Genomic DNA, 16,393 nt, shown 5'->3' on the forward strand with positions numbered 1-16,393 from the left:
TCGGCGAAGACCATCGCACATAATCGAAAGAACCATCACACTTCGGCGAAGACCATCGCACATCATCGAAAGAGCCATCACACTTCGGCGAAGACCATCGCACATCATCGAAAGAACCATCACACTTCGGCGAAGACCATCGCACAACATCGAAAGAACCATCACACTTCGGCGAAGATCATCGCACATCAGCGAAAAAACCATCACACTTCGGCGAAGATCATCGCACATCAGCGAAAGAACCATCACACTTCGGCCAAGACCATCGCACATCAGCGAAAGAACCAACACACTTCGGCGAAGATCATTGCACATCATCGAAAGAACCATCACACTTCGGCGAAGACCATCGCACATCAGCGAAAGAACCAACACAATTCTGCGAAGACCATCGCACATCATCGAAAGAACCAACACAAAAGAACCATCACACTTCGGCGAAGATCATCGCACATCAGCGAAAGAACCATCACACTTCGGTGAAGATCATCGCACATCAGCGAAAGAACCATCATACTTCGGCGAAGACCATCGCACATCATCGAAAGAACCATCAAACTTCGGCGAAGGCCATCGCACATCAGCGAAAGAACCATCACACTTCGGTGAAGATCATCGTACTTCATCGAAAGAACCATCACACTTCGGCGAAGACCATCGCACATCAGCGAAAGAACCAACACAATTCGGCAAAGACCATCGCACATCATCGAAAGAACCAACACAAAAGAACCATCACACTTCGGCGAAGATCATCGCATATCAGCGAAAGAACCATCACACTTCGGTGAAGATCATCGCACATCAGCGAAAGAACCATCACACTTCGGCGAAGACCATCGCACATCATCGAAAGAACCATCAAACTTCGGCGAAGGCCATCTCACATCAGCGAAAGAACCATCACACTTCGGTGAAGATCATCGTACTTCATCGAAAGAAACATCACACTTCGGTGAAGATCATCGCAAATCAGCGAAAGAACCAACACAATTCGGCGAAGACCATCGCACATCATCGAAAGAACCAACACAAAAGAACCATCACACTTCGGCGAAGACCATCGCACATCAGCGAAAGAACCATCACACTTCGGCGAAGACCATCGCACATCAGCGAAAGAACCATCACACTTCGGCGAAGATCATCGCACATCAGCGAAAGAACCATCACACTTCGGCGAAGATCATCGCACATCAGCGAAAGAACCATCACATTCGGTGAAGACCATCGCACATCAGCAAAAGAACTATCACACTTCGGCGAAGATCATCGCACATCAGCGAAAGAACCATCACACTTCGGCGAAGATCATCACACATCAGCGAAAGAACCATCACACTTCGGTGAAGATCATCGCACATCAGCGAAAGAACCATCACACTTCGGCGAAGACCATCGCACATCAGCGAAAGAACCAACACAATTCGGCGAAGACCATCGCACATCAGCAAAAGAACCATCACACTTCGGCGAAGATCATCGCACACCATGTCAGGATTATGACAGTTGTTTTTCATTCGTTTGATGTGTTTGAGCCTTTGATTTTGCCATCTGATAAGGGACTTTCCGTTTGGAATTTTCCTTGGAGTTCGGTATTTTTGTTATTTTACTTTTCATGCAACGTGACATTCAGCACTTCAGCGTCCCCAAAGCACCTCCGAGTCCTACATATCTACTGAGAAATGGTTAATTATTGTGGTCATTGACGGAAATGTTAAAGGATGAGAAAGCTGTTTGTTTTCAAGTATCTATACTTTCGGTTCATACAATACTTATCATGTTTTTCGGTCTAAAACACTCGTTCTAGTGTTGCTTTCACCGAAACCCGGATATTTCTAGTGTTGCTTTTATCGAAGCCGGATATTTCCAGTGATTGAAGATGATACGCAAGTTTTATTACCTGGAACAGGAATGTTAAGTGAAATTTTATACATAACAAAAATAGTTCACCCTTCGTATGTTTTTTTTTTTATCTTTAGCATGCACGAAAGATTTAACGGTCAAGGAGTGACCTTGACCTTTGGAGCAAGCAACAATCAATAATAAAACCGAATATTATATTTATAGAAAAATAATTTCCTTTTTTAAAATTTTCATTTCAGAAAATGCACTCGAAATCTGACTCTAACCAAATTGAAATAGACCGAGCGTGAAGTAATGAGTCAGGGGAAAGCACACGTCAGTCTAATTCTCGTTGGGCTATATATATTTCGACTGTTGATCTTGCATACAGAAAAGTAACCCGAATAATGCAGTCGTTATATTCCGCTCACTACAACTGGCCCGCCATTCCATCTAAAGCTTCGCACCGAAGGTTAGTGTAGCGATAAGTGAACACAACAGGGGTCCAGTTTACTCACTACGATCACATCATGGAGGACACTGACCGTAAGAGGGCACTGTATTATTCGAGTTAACAGAAAAGATACTACGACAGAACATTATAACCCAAATAATCCAGTCATAATATTCCGCTCACTACGATAACTGAATGGAGTACACTCGAATATTCCAGTTATTAACGGAGGACACTGAACGTAAGAGGTGCTGAATTATTCTCGTCTCGTTTGTATTATAAACAAATAAGCGCAATTTCTTTCCTCTTTTTTGCAGATGTATAAAAATAAGGAGATGTGGTATGATTGCCAATGAGACAACAATCTAATTAAAATATAGATCTCGGATTTCGTTATACTACGTTATACTACATACGAAGTAGTATAACGTAGTATAACGAAATCCGAGATCTATATTTTAATTAGATTGATGAGACAACTATCAATCAAAGTTAAAAAAAAGTGGATGTAAGTTATTATAGGTAACCTTACGGCCTTCAACAATGAGAAAAATCTATATCGTATAACCGACATGAATTATTATCATTTTTTTTTAAATTCTTTAAACTTTAATTACAAATCAATAATTTCAAATTGAATTCAAGTTTTAATCGAAAATAATTAAAGTGAAGTTGCGTCCTTGAATATTTACATGGATTGCTTCCGGGTCTATGTTCCGGATTAGGATATCGTGGTTAATATATATACGGGAAAGTTAGTAAATTATTTGTTGTGGGAAGTTTCCTTAATAAACAATTTTAAAATATTATTTCATATTTAAAATGCAGACCAGTACTGAAAATTGTTTATGAAAAGACTGCGTAAGTCAGGTAAGCAGAATTTTAGATAAAAGAAGAACATATGATATATTCGGCGGTCTTTTTCACGATCAAAATTATACATTTGTGTTTTAAAATTTATTTCGTTAGACCACCATAAATGTTGTCTTATTTCATTCATGAAATCCTAAAACACTTTCTTATAAAAATCGTAATAATTAAGTTAGTTTTCGGTATGTTTCAATGTGATTTTAATGAAGCAACGAATAACAGCATTTGTAGTACGATGGGCGCATTACGTTTGCGCGCATTTGGTGATTAAATTTTTTTACATTTGCGCGCAGCTTTTTATTACATTTTCGCGCATTCATTTTACAGGTAACAGAGGTAAAAATATAGATAATTCTTAAGAAATGTGACTATAGCTATTAAGAATTTTGAACGTATTTGTAAATTTGTATTCTATATTTTTTCATATTGAATTCTAAAAAAATCAAAAGTGATCATAGCTCAAGACAAACATATAACTTAATAGCGAAGAATTTAGAGTAAAAAGTGTGCTGTTTCCTAATTTTACCGAATAGTGATCGCTGTAGTATATAATTTAAGTCAGTTTGTAAAGTTGCATCAAGGCACAATTATGGAGTTTCGTTTGTCAGCCACAAATCGGGGGACATATCATTAGTGTACGACGGATTTACTCTTCGTATCGACAGAACACATAAGTGAGGGGATATTTTATGACGATGCACAGTATATAATTGAAAACGTATTTCAACAGATTCCCTTTTTCCTCCAAGTCTTTGAGCATCACTCTGACCGTTAGCAGAATCCATGCGTACTACAAACGTTCCGGAATCATTCCATGCTCACTCTCTATATATATATATATACAATGAGCAATTGTATTCAGCACATCAATTTATTTTTGTGTTTTGTATTTTCTTAAAGCAGTGGGGCTTCCAATATTCAGCACGGTACGACATAAAATCAGTACTTTTAATCTTTAGATTTGCTATGTTTTTTTTTACATTTTTATATGTATATATTTCCAGGACTAAGTGCTTGTGCATAAAATAACGGAACTTATCCTGCTAAAAAATAATAGTTAAGTAAATATAATCTACTTGTATTTAGATATAGGAAGATGTGGTATGAGTGCCAATGAGACAACTCTCCATCCAAGTTACAATTTATAAAAGTAAACCATTATGGGTCAAGGTACGGCCTTCAATTTTACCTGAGTTTATTTGTGAAAAAATGCGCGCAAATGCAATCAAAACCTGCGCGCAAACGTAAGGATTTTTGCGCGCAAATGTGATGCACCGAGTGCATTGTCACAACATCGAACGGTAAAGAACGTGGTTATTTGTAGGTATTGTTATGTATTGCCTCCTTTCGATTAGAAAACAAATAGAATACGCAGATATGTCTCAGTAGTGCACACAATGCGATTTTAGATACAAGCTTGGAATTAAGTGAGTTTTCAGTTTGAAGGCCGGTGGTGAATACGATCGGTTTATTTTGGATTATCTCCCATTTGTAAATCGATACAAATATCCAATAATCAACCTGTTTTACAGTAAATTTTACCTAAATCATATATTATGCGTACGAATCATTGTTTAAAGTCCTTGAGATATGGGGGTATACAACTAATCAATCAATGTTACAGCATAGATATAATAGCCAGTATATCTATGCATGCATGTTACAGAAAACCATCAACCGAAATAATATCTTAAGGTCAGAGTAGTACGATTTCACTAAGCAGATGCCGCGATCCAGGATTTTAAAAAGGGGGCAGCAAGACAACGTTAGGAGAAGGACTTTTAAAAAGTCTATATTAATCAAAAATGAAGCTCCATAAGGGGTGTGGGGCTCCTGGCGCCCCATAAATCCGCATCTACTAAGTAACCGAAAAATAGCTTTCCACGCCATTGGACCACGAGGGGGTCTCTTCCTATATGAAGGTATATACATATGTGCAGCTGGAATGGGTCCCTTTTTTGATACGTCAAATATAACAATGGGGTGCAATTTTACCGAGGAAATATATCAATAGGTAGTAATTGACCAATTGTAATATATCAATGGGTCATAATTTTTCAGTTTGTTGTGCAACGATGTTCACTGAATTTCCCAAACTCTTTGTCATTAAAATTTCCACAGCTGCTGAAACTTATTGACACAAGTTTTGTTATTGATCAAATTTTATTACACTGTCACAATTAATAATCTTTACCCACTAGAGTATAGTAAAAAAAAGTCACATATCGAACCTTTTGCACTTATTGAATATATGAATGGGTTATGATTTCGCTGTGAAATATATGTATAGGGATTTCACAATATTTCAATATATGAATGGGGGGTGTTTTTTTAAATCCTAGCTGCACAACTGTACCCAAAATCCCATGGTGAGACCCCCCCGTGCATTGGACTTTAATTGGTGGAAAGTTGTCATTGGCAATCATACTACATCTCCTTATTTTTATATTTAGACTGAATCTTGAATATAATAGGCCGATATTTCTTACTTTTATTTGGATGCTCTTATGTCCCCGAAGATAACGAAAAAGAACACCGGTTGTGTATTTATTTATGACACAAATCTATGTACTTTATGGGAGTTTTTCATCTCAATGCCCATTGAGGCCACCAATACGGAGCAGAGTTCACAACTAATATCAAGTTCAAGGCACCCCCTATCATGCAGCTTGAGTGGATTGTTTGCTTGATATCATCACCGCTTCCCATTTCCATCCGCGATTTACACAGGTGCATTGTGGATAATTAATTACTATCGACAAATTACAGAGAAAAAGAAATCTAACAAAAATGGCGTAACCTTCCGCCGAGTTAAATATGATTATATGTTTCTGAATATTAACCTGGACATACAATTCAAAATCATTCCGTGAAATATAAAATGTAGTTGAGATACTTTTTTTTAATACTGAATGTATACTCCCCTAGCTACCTCTTTTCACCAACTTATATTATTGTAGGTCGCATGATATATCCTTTTTGACTCGGACGTTAGACTAAATCAAAGTCAATGAAGTGTAAAATGTAGGTCAAAGTGACATACAGTTTGCTGAATGCAGATACCCCTTGCTACTCATGCACTTAAATTAAATTCCCAAAAAGTTAAAAAAAAAATAAAATTGCATCAACCTTTTATTATTTTCTATTTTTTATTTATCTGTTTATTCATAATGATTTATTTACCCTTACAGTAAATAAACAGTGTTGATATGGTTGACAGATTCAGCAACCAACTAGCACAAAGTTCTGTCCATAGAGTAAAAACCGTTATTATTGGAGATTTCAACGTTGGCAAGACGTCCGTTGCTTTACGTTTCACACGTGATCAGTTCAAAGAAAAGTATCAGAGCACTATTGCAGGTAAGCTAATGAACGAACAAGTGCTCGCACTTGGTAAGCAACGTCCACGTTGACCAGAAGTTGCCGATTCCGAATTTAATTCGTCCTCGGAATTGATTTTGAAAGCGTACACCAAAACATTGAGATTGTCTGGTGGCACTAAAAACAATGAATACTCGATCAATGATTATAACGTTTTCATATTTTTGTTTTACAACTAAAAGACTTACATAATAATCGTTTAAAAGACCGTAAATGACGAATGAGGAGGAGTTATGACATGACTTGTAAAAAAGCATGCACTTCAAAGAAAATGTATGTCAAGTTCTAAACCTTGTTGAAGAATATAGATATGTTCTGTGTTCGAGCATTTCTTCTTTTTGTGCTATTGCATAAATTTTCTACACTGGTGTAAAGGGAGGGAACATGGAGAAAACTATGTTTTTGTCCCCTCTTTTAAATCCACTCCAACGCCACTGTTCTAATTACCAAAATACTTTAAAGAAATAAAAATCGAGTATATTGGGAGAAATTAGAGGCAACGGTAGTTTACCGGTGTTCCAAGGTACAAGACGAGATTTTTATATATATATATATATATAATTTAATTTTCGATGTAACACGTCTTCTGATTGGCTGACAACAAATGGAAGTTTTTAACGACCTTGATTGACTGAAAGATATTTGTCTATCAGTTCATAGACATAATTTTGTCATGTGACCGTGACGTCATCAACGTGTTTTTCATTATTTCCACCTTAGAAATGGAATTTAGAATTAAATTATAAGGAATGACTAATATTTTTTCTATCTATTCGAAATCATGAACCTCAAAAAAGTCGTGCACACTTTTAAATTTTCCGCTACGCGGGTTATTCAGTGGGCACCACATTGTTTATGCTATTTCTTCATAGACAGACAAAATACTAGAGTGATTCCTTAAAAGTGTATATACTGAATTAGTGTATTCAGATATAGGAAGATGTAGTATGAGTGCCAATCAGACAGCTCTCCATCCTGTACTAATCTGGACAACTCGATATTTTATTTAAAATTATTAGAACAATACAAATATTTATAAAAAAAAGATGTGGAACCCGGTCTAATCAAGAAAAGATGGAGTTTAAGTCTATACAGTAACTTTCTTTCACTTGCAGTATATTTATTTGCCAATTTGCATTATTTTGGCAGCAGAAATATCCTTAAACATTTTTCAGTTTGTATCATTATCAACCATGTCAACCGATTACGCTTTTATTTTTTTTTAGCATTTCCAATACTTAGGAAAATGTGTTACACACACTCACGATTTGTATGACAATACTGTACATTACAATGGGTATACTAGCGTTATATAGTAGAATTTGTGGTGACGTTACAGCAGACATCAATAACGTTGCCGAATATTTTATAATTTTCCGCTAAAAATCAAACTTCAAGAGAATGTAGCTTGAAAACTAGCACGGTTGCTAAGGACTTTCTTTGCACCAATAGATTAGTCGTTTATTTTTGAATCGCATTTCGAATTTTAAAAAAAATCTGTTGACCAACGAATTAGAAAATCATGATAAAGTAAAAATATCTGCCGTTTTTTATGATTTTCCCTATATATATCCTTTGTATTTCTGGCGTATCATGCTGTTAGTTTTAACAGCTTGTATCTGAAAAACGAAAACGGTTACCCCCTTTTTTATTTTATACTCTGATGTAATTTTACAAGCAGAATCCACATGTAAAATATAAAAAAATTCTGTGGAGTAGTTATATATATATTACGTACACTTCGCCTTAAAACAAAATCGCTGTTTCGGCTATTTGTAGATAAGTGTGTTATAGTATTATCAGGTATAACGATACACATGAGTGATAACTGTAATTTTATTGATGATTTGTGAGTGAAGAACTGATATAAAATATAGTAGCAAATTCGTTATGAATAAGAAAGTTAAAATAATATTTATATCTGAAGCAAACACAATTAAATAATAAAGACAGAACAAAACTCAATTAATTTGAATGACTTTTGCGTTTGACCTTGCGTCATTAAAAAATATTGATTCAACACTTCACTATCAACTTGATTGAACAATTCACTGTCATTTACATGACCTACTATCATGATTTTTTTCCGGCATCACTTACGGATACGCTCACATATAATAGATGCACCCCAATATTAACCAATCAGACATTAAGAAAGTCATTACTTCATACGGAATAAGCTAATATTTAACAATGAGAACAGATGAACAGATTTATCCCATTGTGACGTGCACCGTCTGACTAATAAGACCGAGTGTCATGTGACTCGGTAATAATTAGATCGAGTCTCATGTGACTCGGTAATAATTAGATCGAGTCTCATGTGACTCGGTAATGACAGGTATTGTTTTCTGTACATGTTTTTTGGGGGAAATATTGCTAATATCAAAGATAGCAATAACCCTTATAAACGAATGTTACTTTAAAAAAAACCAACGTTTTGCACCATCTTTATAAGATCGACTGTTGAATGAAGACTTGACAGTAATATTCCACACAACGTTATTCAACACAAACAATAATATACTTTCAGCTAGTTTCTTCGCAAATTCTCTCGATTTCAACGGAGGAAAGATTGCGTTCCAGATTTGGGACACTGCCGGTCAGGAACGATACCGGAGTCTAATACCAATGTACCTCCGTGGATCAGAGGTCGCCATCATTGTGTATGACATCACATCAAAGGTAAGTGTAGTTGGTACATGTACCACACAACCCGGTTAATTACGATATTTATCCACTCGATATAGTTTTGTTTCAATATTGTAAAAATGCAAGGTTTACCAAGTATTGTTTTAATTTTTTTTTTAATTTAACTATCGTTAGTGAATGAATATTGTACTAAACGGAGTTAAGGGGAAGAATCTGTATCTCTACAGATTTTATGGAAAATGCCGATTGCAATGTTCGGAATGGATATGACGGGAAATGATACGAGAAAACTTAGTTTAATCAACATGTGGTTTATAAAAAAATATCAAACTGATCAAAACCGATATAAAAGCATACAAAATTGTAGAAACACAATCCAATAAAGGATAACAAGCCAAAAACTGTTAACTATGATTTGGTTTTCTTTTTCCGTGATATGAACGAGGGTCTGACTGGAGATTACAGAATAGAGAATAATGGACAAAAAGTGCAGATTAAAGGACAAATAAAAACATTTAGAATAGAGAAAAATAGGCAAAGAAATAAAGAATAGAGAAAAATGGGGTGCTAAAATATAGAGATAAAATGGGGTGCTAAAATATAGAGAAAAATGGACAAAATAAACAACGAATACAGAAAAGTTGTCTCAAGAATTAAAGAATGAAGAAATGAAGAACCCTCCATCCAGACCCTCATGAACTCTGCGCCGGAGTTCGAGATTGACTACATAGTTCCTTATAGTCTGAAACGGTGAATGATAGACAATAGGAACTCGTTCAACGTATCGTAGACATGATCCATTATCACATATCGAAATTTCAATGGTATTATTTGACACGGTGTATCTGTAATTAACAATATAACATTGTCAGACTTAATTACTCCATGATTTTATTTACAGGAGTCATTTAAAAGTGTGCATTTTTGGATTGGTTTCTTACGAGATAACGGACCACAGGGACTAAAATTAGCAATTGTTGGTAACAAACTAGACCTCGAAGCAAGTCGGGAAGTTTTAGAAAAGGTTAAAAAATATTATTTTCAGAACTGATTGAATTTGTGATGAAAGAATGCGCTTGTTGTGAAAAAAACGTAATGTTTTATTTTAATTTAACGGACAAATCCTGATTTTGTCACAGCAGTAAGTTAAAATAAATTTCTAAGATTTAATAGAGTACACGAAACACGGAATATTCAATATTTATACTCAGCGGTTCTGATATTATTATTGTGTATATTCTAACTATTTTGATTCGTTTAGAAAGAGTAACATGTTCAACTATATTTTCAAAGATATACTGAAAACAGGAGATAGAAAAGTGATATTGCACGGTTATTTTTTTTTTGTTGGAAAAAGTGATATTGCACAGTTAGTTTTAGAATATCTGACAGAAACGTAACAACCACTCAAATGAATTGGTGCTGTACTTCTGGCTTATTGACAATAATAATATAACAATTGTAGCCTTTGTATGAGGTCGATACGAGGATATATCGACCTAAAGAACCATATCGACCTCGGACTGCGTCTTCAATCAATATACTTTTTTCAGGTCGATCGTCCAAGGTCGATATGCATCTTTAGGTCGATATATCCTGGTATCGACCTCATACAAAAGCTATATTTGTATAATATCACCAACACAGTAGCCAGTATTTAGGTTATGGCATGAAACTACGGATATTTTTTTTTGTTTTGTTTTTTTGCAGTGATAAAATTTTGGAAATAATTCTAAATGAAGGAATGTATCTCGCTTGTGGATAGCTTTGATTCCTTGTCCGGATTTAAATTTACGTTTTTCATTTTTGGTTTTATCAGCACTTGGACATATTATAGTACAAGTTATGTACATTTGATCTTTAAAAATAGTCTAAGTATAAGTTCTTTACTTTTAGTTTTAGTAGATGTTGTGTACACTTAGCCATAGTATAATTTCTAGAAGATGTTCTGTACACTTAGTCGTGGTAGATGTTGTGTACACTTAGCCTTAGTATAAGTTCTGGAAGATGTTCTGTACACTTAGTCGTGGTAGATGTTGTGTACACTTAGTCTTACTGTAAGTTCTGGAAGATGTTCTGTACACTTAGTCGTGGTAGATGTTGTGTACACTTAGCCTTAGTATAAGTTCTGGAAGATGTTCTGTACACTTAGTCGTGGTAGATGTTGTGTACACTTAGTCTTAGTATAAGTTCTGGAAGATGTTCTGTACACTTAGTCGTGGTAGATGTTTGTACACTTAGTCGTGGTAGATGTTTGTAAACTTACTCGTGGTAGATGTTTGTACACTTAGTCGCGGTAGATGTTTGTACACTTAGTCCTGGTAGATATTTGTACACTTGGTCGTGGTAGATGTTTGTACACTTAGTCGTGGTAGATGTTCTGGACACTTAGTCGTGGTAGATGTTTGTACACTTGATCTAGGTCGATGATTTGTACAGTTGGTATTCGTAGAAGTTCTGTACACCTGTACGTGGTAGATATTGTTATTTAACCTATTATTAGCTGAGTTCTGTACACCTTTTGTGCAGAATCTGTGCACAATGAGGTGTAGTAGATAATCTGTTGTACACTCAGTCTTGGTAAAAGTTCTGTGCACCTGGTTTTGGTAGATGTTCTATACATTTGGTCTTAGTCAAAGTTCTATACACTTCTAAGTTCTATTCTAAGTTCTATTCTAAGCAAAGTTTTATACACTTCTAAGTTCTATTCTAAGCAAAGTTCTGTACACTTCTAAGTTCTATTCTAAGCAAAGTTCTATACACTTCTAAGTTCTATTCTAAGCAAAGTTTTATATACTTCTAAGTTCTATTCTGAGCAAAGTTCTATACACTTCTAAGTTCTATTCTGAGCAAAGTTCTATACACTTCTAAGTTCTATTCTGAGCAAAGTTCTATACACTTCTAAGTTCTATTCTGAGCAAAGTTCTATACACTTCTAAGTTCTATTCTAAGCAAAGTTCTGTACACTTCTAAGTTCTATTCTAAGCAAAGTTCTATACACTTCTAAGTTCTATTCTAAGCAAAGTTCTATACACTTCTAAGTTCTATTCTAAGCAAAGTTCTGTACACGTCTTAGTGATAGACGAAGTTCTTTTTACTTAGTGCACGCACAAGCTCTGTATAATTAGGCTTAGTAGATGTACTGAACATTTGGTCTTATTAGATATGCTGCACAACTAGTGTTGCGAAATGTTCTGTAAGGTAATCGTGCACTTGGTCTTTAGTAGGTCTACACTTACTAGTACTGTAAACCAACTTATTTTCGCGGATACTTTATTTCGCGTTTAGCCCTTTCTAGTCAATTTTGCGGCGATTTAATTTCTCGATTCTCAAATTTACTTGATGTAGTTAAGTAAGAAATAATCAAAGTTGTACATATTCGCGATATTTTTCTACTCGCGAAAGTCGCGAAAATAAATCGCTCGCGAAAATAAGTTGGTTTACTAGTATTCACAGAGGAGTTATGTTATTTGTCTTGTTAGTTTTTCTGTACACTTAGTTTTTGTACTCTAAACTCAAGCAACAGTTTTATATACTCAGTATGTACTCTTTGCGTAAGATAACCCGAATAATTCAGACCCTCCCAGTAATTGATCTCTCCTAATTCCTATTTGTTAATGTAGCAATGGAAGATCAGCGGAAAATAACGACTGAATTATTCGGGTTTTGCGTAAGAAGGAGTTTATCAATGTATGTATATTTCCAGGAAGTTGAGAGTTTTTGTGACGAAGAGAAGATTTACTTCATGGAAGTGTCAGCCAAAACTGGAGACAATGTTCAAAGGTTGTTTACGGATATTGGTATGTGCGTGGAATTTACTATATGAGGTTCTGGATCGGGGGGGGGGGGGGGGTGGTGTCACGGTCCCTCATTTTTATGTTCTTCAAATTTTTAAACCATTTTTCTCTATTCTTTATTTTTTTGACGATTATTCTCTATTCCTTGTATTTTAGCACCCCATTGTTCTATATTCTTTATTTATTTTACTTCATTCTGCTCTTTTTGATGAATCGTGACATTGTATGTTCTATTATGTAAACCCCTTCCAGAACCTATAATATAATAAGGTTTAATTTATACGCACACATCTAGCAAATTAGCTGTTGCTTGTCACAGTATGATTTGTATGGGGAGTACAGTGACCGGAATGTAAAGATGTCAGGGATATGAAAGGAGATCATTGAAATAAGTCACAACAATCGAACAAACAAATAACAAAACAACATCTAGAGATGATTCAGAACCTTAGTTAACAACAATAGACAGAACGATGTCTATATTATTATTGTTTTTGACTTTTAACCATCTTTCAGTAACTGCGAGTACCCTCAAATCGTACTTTCGTGTTAATTTGACCTGTTGATACAATTTGTAATGCATTTTTGTTATTTGATATTTACTTATTTAGTGTTATATCTCGTCTCACTATTTTTAATATATACCACCTTTGATAAGTGTTTGGTATGACGATAAATTTTAACTTCTGTTCTCGTACTATGAACAACAAAATTATTTATTTTGTAAACAATATTTTCGTACTCCATGTATACCTTACAACAATTTATTTATTTACCTGTGTACGTTATTTTATTTGGCGGCATTTTGTCCAAGGTTATGGTTGTCTTTTTGATATTGTTTTACATCTAGCCCCCTTGTTTTATATTTACATTGTGTCATAGATCAAATTTATTCGTTCAGTGTATGTTCACTTGTTTTTGTTAATATGTATTTTGATTGAGTTAAGCCATTTCAATTGATATTTTAAAGTGTGTCTTTCTATGTTGTGATGTTACACTATAATTATTTCAGGTAGGGTGAAGGTTGGCGCCTATTAAAACGTTTAAACCCGATGCATTTGTTTGCACTTGTCCTAAGTCAGGAACCTGATGTTCAGTGGTTGTCGTTTGTTGATGAGGTTCATAAGTGTTTCTCGTTTCTCGTTTCTCGTTTCTCGTTTTTCATATAGATCAGACCGTTGGTTTTCCTGTTTGAATGGTTTTACACTAGTCATTTTTGGGGCCCTTTATAGCTTGCTGTTCGGTGTGAGCCAAGGCTCCGTGGTGCAGGCCGTACTTTGACCTATAATGGTTTATTTTTACAATTTGTGACTCGGATGGAGAGTTCTCTCAATTGCAATCATACCACATCTTCTTATATCTATACAATATACCAATTAGTCATGGTAAATCGTTAAAAATTTGTATACATGCTAGTTGTTACCTAGTCAATTCAGATATGTAATAATAAAATATACCTTCATGTGTTACTTTTAGAGATAAATGGTGTCCAAATTTTAGACCGATTACTCAAATTAAATTTCGGTTCCTTGAAAATTTTTAGTCCAAATAATTATGACGTCTTGACAGGCTAATTTAATTTTTTTTCTGTGACGCCTTCCTACTGGCTCAAGACCTCATAATTATTTGGACTAGGAAATTTCTAGAAGGCGTCACAGAAAAACAAAAGCCTTTTAAGACATCATAATTATTCGGACTAGGAAATTTCTATCCTGTGGACAAACAAACCTAACTTTTTTGTTATAAAAGATAAACGCAAGCGAATTTTTGTAAAATAATTTGGAATATCTTCTTCACATAAGTATGCTCTTAATTTATGTAACAGTTCTTTGGAAATATTTCATTTTAATTTTATAAAGAAACGTCATTTTTTGCTGTACATTTATCTAATATATCGGTGATTTGTTCATAAAAATTGGTACAAATAATCTTCATACACACAATCAAGCTAAATGTCATTTTTAAAAAGAGGGGTCCATGTACTCGTTGTCGAGCTAATTATTAAAATCAGTCGAAAAATGCAACTTTTCCCGATATGTATGTCACAGTTTGACATCGCGAAAAATAACATTTTACGTTAGCGAGGTACGTCATTACGTCCCCTGTAACTGTATCGTATGCCCGTTAGGAGCACATTGAATAAATGAATTCATTATTTTCTTTTTCAGCCAAGTCGATATTGTCGGGTGATAAAACGCAGCGACGATCTATATTGCGTCAGACCTCTATCAAAATAGACACTAGTACCTATAAACATAAACACAGATGCTGTCATCGGGGAGAATATACAGTTCAGAAAGAGTAACCTCGATAGTATCATGATTGAACATTAAATAAGCTAAACATAGATGCTTTTATTTATTAAGATATAATGTGAGCTGTAACTCTTCTATAGTGGTTAATTTCACATCGATAGTCTAGATGAGGGTGGACAGGGGTAAGGGAACATGGGAATGAGGTGACGGGAAGCAGGAGTCCGGGGGGGGGGAGGAAGCGGGAATCGGTGAAGTATAATTAGGACTATTCTTGGATAAAAAAAAATGACTGATTTTGGTCTGGGAGTTTGGCGGAGGTAAGTGGGAGTAAGGTGGATGGAATTGGGGGGTGGGGGGGGGGTGTAGGGAAGTAGGAATAAGGGATCCCCTGACCATTCCTTCATAGTCTGGTGGTGGCTGTTCTCTACTCCTGGAAGTTATTTGTTTGATTTGTTTGTTCGTGTTAGAAAGATCTTAAATATTAGCCTTTGGTACTTCTCTGTTCAACGCGTATCATTTAGGCCACGACCTTTTAACTTGGGGGAGTTGACGAGGTGAAAAGGGGGAGTTTTATCAATGGGGCAACCAAAAACCACAGGCGGTAGGAAACAGATCAATCTATGGCCAAATGAATACGCCGAAACGAATTGTTTACAATCTATAAAATTTCGAACTATTGTAAACAGGAAGTGGCTACAAAACTCAACATTATCAAGCTCCAGACCAACTATAAATTCATTCCCTTCCATAGAAGCCAAGAAACAGCCAATACAAATCAAGAAATTGGTTTGACCCGAACGGAATCCGACCCACGACCTCCCGCCAATTAACCACGATACCACCGAGGCAGTTCTGAGGTAAATAAAATAAACAGAAACTAAATTTTAAATCATCGATGAAAATCACGAAAAATAGGATTTGTAAAAGCTCATCTTAATAACGTTTGTCATGTAAATCACGAGGTTATTGTTGGGGGGGGGGGGGGTCTTTCATTTCTGTATTCTCTAATTTTTTAGTTCATTTTTCTGTATTCTTTATATGTTTTGCCTACTTTTTTCTATTCTGTGTATTTAAGCACCAAATTATTCTCTATTCTTTATTTTTTCCCTATTTTTCTCTATTCTTTATTTTTTTTTGCC

General features: G+C 35.3%; 1 protein-coding gene across 1 annotated transcript; it reads left to right on the forward strand.

Moving 5' to 3' along the window:
- Positions 1-2,984: 2,984 nt before the first annotated feature.
- Positions 2,985-15,346, forward strand: LOC127718469 (ras-related protein Rab-5A-like). The gene is made up of 6 exons (XM_052224515.1): positions 2,985-3,169; positions 6,361-6,529; positions 9,084-9,235; positions 10,104-10,226; positions 12,909-13,002; positions 15,168-15,346. The coding sequence occupies exons 2-6, from the start codon at positions 6,379-6,381 to the stop codon at positions 15,302-15,304; spliced, it is 657 nt and encodes a 218-aa protein (XP_052080475.1). The 5' UTR covers positions 2,985-3,169; positions 6,361-6,378; the 3' UTR covers positions 15,305-15,346.
- The last annotated feature ends 1,047 nt before the right edge of the window (positions 15,347-16,393 follow it).

The sequence above is a fragment of the Mytilus californianus genome, unplaced genomic scaffold, assembly GCF_021869535.1.
Source record: "Mytilus californianus isolate M0D057914Y unplaced genomic scaffold, xbMytCali1.0.p SCAF_10, whole genome shotgun sequence".
Taxonomy (NCBI): domain Eukaryota; kingdom Metazoa; phylum Mollusca; class Bivalvia; order Mytilida; family Mytilidae; genus Mytilus; species Mytilus californianus.

Bases quoted from the DNA above. Each gene is read 5' to 3' on its own strand.
- LOC127718469 (XM_052224515.1), top strand. From the start codon at position 6,379: ATGGTTGACAGATTCAGCAACCAACTAGCACAAAGTTCTGTCCATAGA. The intron at 6,530-9,083 runs GTAAGCTAATGA...ATATACTTTCAG, and splicing joins GTATCAGAGCACTATTGCAG to CTAGTTTCTTCGCAAATTCT. The intron at 13,003-15,167 runs GTATGTGCGTGG...TTTCTTTTTCAG, and splicing joins AAGGTTGTTTACGGATATTG to CCAAGTCGATATTGTCGGGT.